Source organism: Crocodylus porosus, unplaced genomic scaffold (assembly GCF_001723895.1).
Source record: "Crocodylus porosus isolate Cpor-Errol unplaced genomic scaffold, CroPor_comp1, whole genome shotgun sequence".
NCBI classification, from domain to species: domain Eukaryota; kingdom Metazoa; phylum Chordata; order Crocodylia; family Crocodylidae; genus Crocodylus; species Crocodylus porosus.
Window position 1 is genome coordinate 99,803,060 of NW_017728947.1, and position 8,526 is coordinate 99,811,585.

Below are 8,526 nucleotides of genomic sequence, written 5' to 3' on the forward strand. Positions count from 1 at the left end.
GCCCCACACTGCATTGAGGGGCTCTGCACGAACACCATCGATGCCCGCCCCCCCACTCCCACCGGCACCCCCACGGCTGCCCCGTCTGCCAGGGCTCTGGCCCTTTAACCAAAAAAAAGCGAAGAAAAGCCCTGGGACTCACCGCTCCTGGTGCAGCCTCGGGGGCTCACGAAGAGCCCCCCACATGGCAGGGGGCAGCGGGGATCACCCCTCACCCGGCAGCACCTGCTGAGCCAGGGCTTCCCACCCCCCACCCCCCCCAAGTCCTGGAAGCTGGGGCAAGTAGGGCGGCCATCGCTGGGCTAGGAGAGGGACAGGGGATGGGCCTGGCCTGGCTGATTTGGCCAAGTCAAATCAGGACAGTGATTCGAACCACCAGATGGAATCACTGTTCCCCGAATCGGCTGAATCCGAATCCAAAGCAAATACTAGCCGCTTCGCACAGGCCTATTGTTTATCCATAGGGCACTGACAGCCCAGGCAATGGTAAAGCAAGCTCTCTGCAGTACCCCAGCACTGAGAGGCAAGATGTCTCACCGATGAGGGAACTAGTCTATTCCTTGGGGACCTAGGTTTCCTTCCCTGCCTGTCACACACTCTCTGTGTGATCTCGGGCATGTCACTAGGGCTGGATTCATAGAGAGAGTTGGGTCACAATGCCCCTCTCTTCGGTGCCTGCCTCTTAGAATGGGATCCATAGCCCTGAGTGTGATACCTGAGGCCCCTAACGAAGGCCTGGGGAGGCTCCTCAGAGCAGGAAGCTGCTTGTCTTAGCTTCCAGACTAGAAAATGCTGGACTGAGCATGGTACCTGGGCCTCGGAGCTGAGGCACCTAAGCTCCAGGCTGTAGGGGACACCCATGTCAAATCTGGATTTACTGCCTGGAGCCCTCTCCTGGAGTGAAGCATCCAAGGTATTTCTTTCGGAAGAATAAAGGAGGATTCAGGCTTTTCATTTGAAAGCCAATGGCAATTATAATCTTTTGCACACCAGCCTGCCAATTGGACTGCCCACTCAGTAAAGTTCAGAATTACTTCTCTCGCCTCCCAAGACACTGGCTTAACCACTGACTAGAGGCATCTATACCTCTGTTCAGCTTCAACAGGACAGGTGAAGAATGTCCTTGGGTAGTTTGAATACCTTCAGGCATGAGAAGGAGTGAATCCATGAATCCTACAACTTGCACACACTAGCTTAATAGCTAGAGAGTTCACACATGGGGTGACTCTTCCAGCCCTCTTTTTGAATTAGTGGCATAGCCACTTTGTTTTGGGCAGAGCTCAGTAATGATGATGCATGCTGGGTATGCTCTAAGCATGCTTTCTAGACAGAACCCCTGGGGCACAAGCAGACGAATGCCTAATTTGAGGAGCCTAGTCAGGCTAAGAAGTGAGACAAGGGCCAAGCTGCTCAGCATTGATGGAGGCTGTTCCGAGCCTAGGGAACTATACGGGCAAAAGCTTAGCCTCCTGAAGTGTTAGACTGGGGTTTAAGGATCAAAGAATTTAGATGCTCAAGTCCTTTTGAGAGTCTGAGCCTTAGGCCTTAGTGTACCTCAACTCCCCATCTGTAAAATGGGTGTGATACACTTATCTTCACATCAGGGTGGGAAGATAAATGCATTAAAAATGCACAGATTTTTCACAGATTATGGAAGTGGGAATAGATAGAACTATATATACCTCAGAGAAACAGCTGTTCTGCTTCCATGCAGACTTCATACTCATTAATTTCTTGGCTTTTCTGTTGCAATTACAACAAGGGGTTTAACTTGAGTAGTATCTGTGATATGCATTAGGAATTGGACTGCAACTACCAACTCTTTCAAACTTCTGCCTTTTGGTAGTGTGGATTAACTTGGAAATATTTGGCAATCCAAAATTCCAGCAGCCTATTTTGTGGTGTTTTTTCCAATAATCATTTCCTTTTTTCTTACCTCATAACTATCTGTTCCTTTCTTCTCAAATGCTAACAAGTTTGAATTTAAAGGTACTAGAAACTTGGCAAGATGAGAATCGTGACTTCTGAAGTGATTCTTCAGTGTAACCTGAGAAAAAGGAAATAACCGAAGTCAACGGGAGTCCATCTGAGACATCACAGAGCATGTAGGCATACATCAGGGGTGTCAAAAATACAAAACAAACTAATCGAGTTTAAGCCCCTACGTCAGAATCCCTAAGGCTTTGGAATACAGGTAGCCTCTTGGTGCTGCGATAACCGTAACCACGATGCTATGCAGAACATGCCCATATGCAACACAGGAACTGCGGCATTGAATCAGACTCAAATCCATCTACTCTGGTGTCCTGTCTCAAAGAGTGGCCAGTAACAGATGCTTCAGAAAAGAAGTATAAGAATCATGAAGCAGGCAGAGAGGTGGTAATCTGTCTCCCATGATACATCTCATCCTCACCTCTAACAGCCAGAGATTAATTTAAAACCTGAAGCATAAGGTTTAACATTCCTTCCATAATTGCTGTTGGCTTTAATAGTTATAATGTTGGAAGCTCTCGTTATCCACCTAAGTGTCCAGTCCCTTTTCCAGTCTTGATAACTTTTGGTCCCAGTGAATTTTTGGACATGGAGGCTTAAAGCAAGCTGTATATTCCTTTTATCAGTTCTGCATTTCTAACTTTTTAATGCAATTGCATGTTCTGTGCTGCAAGACATGGAGGATGGACACTGCTCATCCACCTTCTCTCCACATAAATTAACCAAGATCTGACCAAGACATGTGGGCTTTGAGAATCACCTCTTTCCATTCAGAAATTCATGGTCGCTAGAAATTAACAACGTGCTTCTTTGCTTCAGAGTCTGGGATTTGAGTTCATGGGGTCAGCAGCTGGTGCTGATTTGAGTAAGAACAGTAAAGACGACAGCTCCAAAATGCAGCATTAGAAAGACTGAACAGATCTTTTTGATCCAGTCCTAACAGCCAAATCAATTAATTGATGCCCACAGACAAAGCTATATATCATCTCCAGGATGAGGATACAGGCAGTAAAATGAGCACTTGCCCAAAAATAAAATGAGATGTTAATATCGGTACCAAATACCTTGACATCCGGAGCAATTGCCTTCCAAAGATATTCTCTACCCTCTTCTTCTATCTTGCTTATACTTTCCTTTACTTTGGCATCCATGTCAGCATTAGTGTTATAGATGTACGTCAGCTTGTGCCAGGCAGCTCTGTCAAAAAGCATCGTGCAAAATATGGTCAGTTAGGGCTGTGCTTTCAACCCATGGTCTCTGTACGGGCTGGTCCAGCTCTCACTTCAGTCAGTGGGAGTGTTCATATGCTTAAGGACATGACTGGATCAGGGTCTTAGGGCACAATGCCTATATTTGGATGCACACAAACACTGCATTTTATGTAAATTAAACACAAAAGAGTTTTGGCAAGTGTGAATTCTGCCATTTTCAGGAAGGAGAAGGCATGAGTGCACAAATAGGACCGGCTTATGCAGGACTGTGTGCAAATGCAAGGCATGACAAATGCAGACTGGGCAGACATACATTATTGGAGCATTCTTTGGCTCTGTATGATACACGCCCTAGGCGAGCAACTTGCCAGTTAGAAACCTGGATTTTTCCGTTAACGTGTAGTTTTTATGGTCAGCATATTTTAAAGTTTCTATACTTTTTCTTCTCAGTGGAACCAGCATAAATCATCAGATTAGACTTCACAGCTCTAGTAACATATTATATGTCCTGTGAAAGAAAAAGTGACCTATCCATAATAATGGACTCCAATATTTAAATAAGCCCTGTGCCTGTTTGCCTTTTCTGGCCGACTCCAGCTGATCCGCAGATAATATCTCCCAGGACAAGCAGATGGGGTCTTGTTTTTCCCTGTTGCCAAGGGCACTACTAAAATGAGTGTTATGGTGCAGACAGCCTCCGCTTTCCTTTCAGACTTTGTTGTTTCCTGTTCTTTTTAATAAAAAGGCCAAGTGTGGGGTGTTCACTAACCTTCAGCCTAGGAGTAGTCTCTTTGGCTTAACAGGATAATTCACATGAATAAAATTAGTCACGCGCTTTGCAGTTTTGGGATCACATGATCTGATCCAGTCAGAGGCAAAGCTCTGAGTGACTTTGCGGGAAAGCAGCAGAGGTCGATACAGTGGGCAATTCACTACCCAGGTCCCCAAGGTCTATTTTCTAACCTGAGAACAATGCAGTTCTCAAATACTTGCAGCTTGGAGCAGCTCTCAGAAGGCCTGTCAGGTTGGTGAAGGCTCCTTTCTTCATTTTCATAACTGGAATACCAACAAAAAAAAAAATGTAATAAGGACACTGGTTTTTAATGATGTGCTGCATAATATTTCAGACAGCATTGCAGAGTGTGTTAGCAGAGCAGAAAAATGGAGCAAATCTTTTCTATTACTTATCAATTTATAGTACAGGCTTACTGTACCAAACAATTCCTGGAACAGACAAAGATACCAGGCCCAGCCCTGACCAGGTAGGAAGGTAGGACATGTTTTATCATGATAATCCTGTGAGCTCACACAGTTTAGGCTTTATGAGATCTTGATTGTTGGAGAATTTTCTGTTTATTTTTCTAAATACTTCCTTCTTATAAGTAGCCAAGGAAAAGGGAATTACTCCAGAAGCTAAAAGCACTGCTGAAAACCTCAGTGTGCCTGAGTTACCAGTGAAATCTGTCAACAGCTTCGGTCATGAAGTGGCTCGCATACAACAGAGCTAGACAACTCAGTCTTTCATTTTGTTCTTGCCCTCTGTTGTTTCATAGGGAAAGGGACAGACACAAAAAAAATCATGCTCTTTCAAAAATGTTTTTCCTATAACTAGTAAAGAATCAGGCCTTGCTATATGGGATATACAGAATGAGTTCCCCACAAGGGAAAAAAAGAGAAAAGAAGGAGCCATAAGAAATTCGAGTGGGTAGCACGGGGGAGGGCAGAGCATAGAACAAACTCTCTTTTCTAAGAAGCATGAAGGATAAGACCTCCTGCAACTGGCAGAAAGGAAGGACAAGGACCCAGTTTCCCACTGGAAGAGGTAAGAGATACAGGAGGTAAGAGATCTCATCCCATGTTTTTAGTAACCAGGAAAAAGGAGCCTCTCCTGCTGAGTGGTCAGGAAAATCAGTTTAAAGACAGTCTTCCTGAGCACCTATACATGTGCAGAGGGGCTGCTCCAACACGCTGTAATTACAGTGGAGCAGACTCAATCAATCAATTCTGCTGGAGTGTGGTAATTATCATGCTTCAGCAGACTCCAGAGTCAAATGTGTCAGCGTCCCTGTGCTGAAAAATAGCAGTGAGGCTATTAAACAAAACCTTGTTCGATGAGCTTTAGTTCACACAGTGCCCTGCTGCCATTTTTCAGTAGTGGAGTTGCTGATACATGGGACACTCCAGGTGCTTTTAATTAGCACATCTCTCAGCGCTGCACTATTGAAAGGGCTCTCCTCCCCCCCCACCTCCTGGAGCACATCTATAAATGTCCCCTGAAACTCTCCTTCAGTGCCAGATGCAAAACCCAGTGAAGTCAAGGCCCGGACAGTAGCACTGTGTAAAGCATCCTTCAGTATCATTTCCGGGAATCTAACCTTCCCCGAAATATATGCTCACCCACATAGTTGCACAATCCAAGGAACGTGAAGAAACTTCTTAGTCTAAGAAACAAATATTTAAAATCGGCACACCGCAGCAGAGCTAAGCTCTGTGGCTTGATGGGACCCTGCTGTGAAAAGGAATGGGGATCTGATGATGAGTTCAAACAATGAGTCACCTTTCTTTTCCCTGGCATTTCTTCTTCTTCTTCCTCTTACCAGAGGCAAGAACACAGAAGAGGACAGGTCCCTTACCTACACAGAAACTGCCGAAATCCCTCCAGACATGCCACTTCCACTCTCTCCCTCAGTCTCTCACTGATATGCCGGACAGCTTCTGTCCCTTCTGTCAATATCTGTTAATTACAAAAGGAGCAGTTGAACAGTCTGAAGTCATTATAATTCATTAGATGCATGTGAACAGGTACACTTCCTTCACCTTGAAGAAAGTCCCTCTACTTTCTTTCGGGATGATTTATTTCTTGCTAATAGCACAGTATCCTCCACTTACCTGTAAACCAGACAAGTGTATAAATTTGCTGAGCTGTGTAATACAGTTCCAGTCCCAATGTGTTGCTTATTGCTTACCTTGGAAGAAACAGGTTATTTGCATTTTGGTTAAGTACTTAGCATATTTCAGCTCCAGTTTGTAACTTAACTGTACTCTGATGCACTGCATACTAGCTGTCCCAGCAACTGTCTACTTGAAGCTAATTGTACTCCCTTCAGCTGCTCCAAAAACAGCAAAAGGGAAGCAGCTATCAGAGGGCTGTTATTAGAAGCCATGGAAAGAAGGGAAGTGATTAGTTTCAGGGTTTCTAATACTACAGCCCTAATATTGTTGTGTCCCTTAGAAACATTAATCATGTGTATAAGTGCATGCTTTGGGGAAGTGCAGAGCCCATTCTCCATCCCAAGCGGAGGCACCTGGGCAGAGTGCGCTGTATCAAACTCTACAGATACCTCCATTGAATTGCCGGGAGCTCCTTGTGACATCAGGTGCTATGTGAGGTGAATAAAAATGGCAGTATCAGTTCATACCCTTGTTCCTCACTAACAGCACTTGACCTTGTGACCCGACATTTGGGGAAATATATCTTTATTGCTGTGGAATCCAGTAGTAACTTTCACACGACCTTGTAAATAAGTATTTTGAACATAAGCCTATAGGAAAAAGCCACCTGTGAGCACGAGGCAAGGTATGCATCCAGGGATGGATCCGGGGGTGCACTTGGCACCTCCCTTTGATTCCTGCTTGCAACAGCCTGTCGCAGGGGCAGCCATGATGCCCCCTGGTGGCTTTGAAACTCCTCAGCCTTTCTTCTATGGCTTGCCTTTTAAGACTCTGATCATATGGGTGGCTCTTCTTTGGACTCTCTCAAGCTTGTCCACGTCCTTGTTAAAGTGTGGTGCCCAGAACTGGATGTAGTGCTCCAGCTGCGGTCTCACCAGTGCCAAGTAGAGCAGAAGAATCACCTCCTTGATTTTGCTGGAGATGTATCGACTGATGCACACCAGAGTATTATTTGCCCTACTGGCTACAAGCATCACACTGCCGGCTCATGTTCATACTGTGGTCTATTATTACCCCCAAGTCCCTTTCACTTGTGGTGCTAGTCAGTTTGGTGCCACCAAGCCTGTAGGTGTGTTGGGGGTTTCTCATCCTGAGGTGGAGCACTTTGCATTTCTCGACATTGAACTTTATCAGGTTCTGACTTCCCAGCCTGTCTAGGTCCACCTGTATCTGTAGCCTATCTTCAAGTGTGACCATACTCCCCAATAACTTGGTGTCGTCCATGAACTTGGCCAGTGAGCTCTTCACCCCCACATCCAAATCGTTAATAAAGATGTTGAAAAGTGCTGCCCCAAGCACTGACCCCTGCAGGACACCGCTGCCCACTTCTCACCAGGATGACGCAGATCCTTTCACTATGACTTTCTGGGTCCTATCCCACAACCAGTTTCTCTCTTACGTGACTGTCTTGAAGTTAAGCCCACAATCCTCCAATTTTCTCATAGAGGACGTTGTGGGATACTAGATCAAAGGCCTTTTGGAAGTCGAAATGTACAGTGTCAACCTGCTCTCTCATGTCCACGTGGTGAGTTACCTGGTCATAAAAGGAGATGAGGTTGGTAAGGCAGGACCTGTCCATGATGAAGCCATGCTGACTGTCATTCAGAATCTTACCTTCTTCAGGCTCATCACAGATAGACTCCTTGATGAATTTTTGTAGGATTTTCCCTAGGATGGAAGTTAGGCTGATTGGCCTATAGTTACTAGGCCTGTGCAAAGTGGCTAGTATTCACTTCAGATTTGGCCAATTCGGGGGACAGTGATTCGAATCAGTGTTTTAAATCACTGTCCCGAATTGATTCGGCTGAATCCGATTCAGAGATTTGGCTGCTGCCAAATCAGCCAAATCTCTGAATCACACAGGCCCATCCCCCACCATCTCTCCGAGCCCTGCCTGGCCCCAGCTCTCAGCTCTTTAAAAAAAAATCCCACTCAGCAGCTGCTGCCGGGCGGGGGGGAAGCAATCCCTGATTCCCCCCACTGCACCACGCCACATGGGGGAGCTCTGCTACAAGCCCCCTGAGTCCCCCCCAACTCTCCCAGACCAGCCCCCCCTTGGCTGCCCTACCTGCCCCAGCTCCCAGCCCTTATATAAAAAGGCCCAACTTACCAGCTCCTGCCTATGGGGGCATAAAAGTGCTCTGCCACAAGCCCCCAGAAGCCCTGAGGCTGCTGCAGGAGCTGGTGAGTTTGTAGTTTTTTGTTTGTTTTTTTTAAAGGGCTGGGCCTGGGCATGGCACCCATGGGGGTGGGGCTGGGAGAGTGGGCAGGGGTCGAGGGGTTGTGGCAGAGCCCCCCGTGCAGCGTGGTGCAGCAGGGATTGCCCCTCTGCCTGGCAGCAGCCGGTGAGTGGGGGCTTTTTTTTTTTTAA

General features: G+C 46.2%; 1 protein-coding gene across 1 annotated transcript in view; it reads right to left on the bottom strand.

Moving 5' to 3' along the window:
* Positions 1-8,526, bottom strand: part of LOC109320601 — a 46,415-nt gene that overhangs the window by 17,732 nt on the left and 20,157 nt on the right. Inside the window, exons 5-8 of the mRNA XM_019550764.1 lie at positions 5,837-5,937; positions 4,167-4,259; positions 3,057-3,189; positions 1,937-2,047 (exon numbers count right to left, since the gene is read on the bottom strand). Coding sequence (XP_019406309.1) covers positions 1,937-2,047; positions 3,057-3,189; positions 4,167-4,259; positions 5,837-5,937 — 438 coding nt within the window. The remainder of the gene's footprint in view (positions 1-1,936; positions 2,048-3,056; positions 3,190-4,166; positions 4,260-5,836; positions 5,938-8,526) is intronic.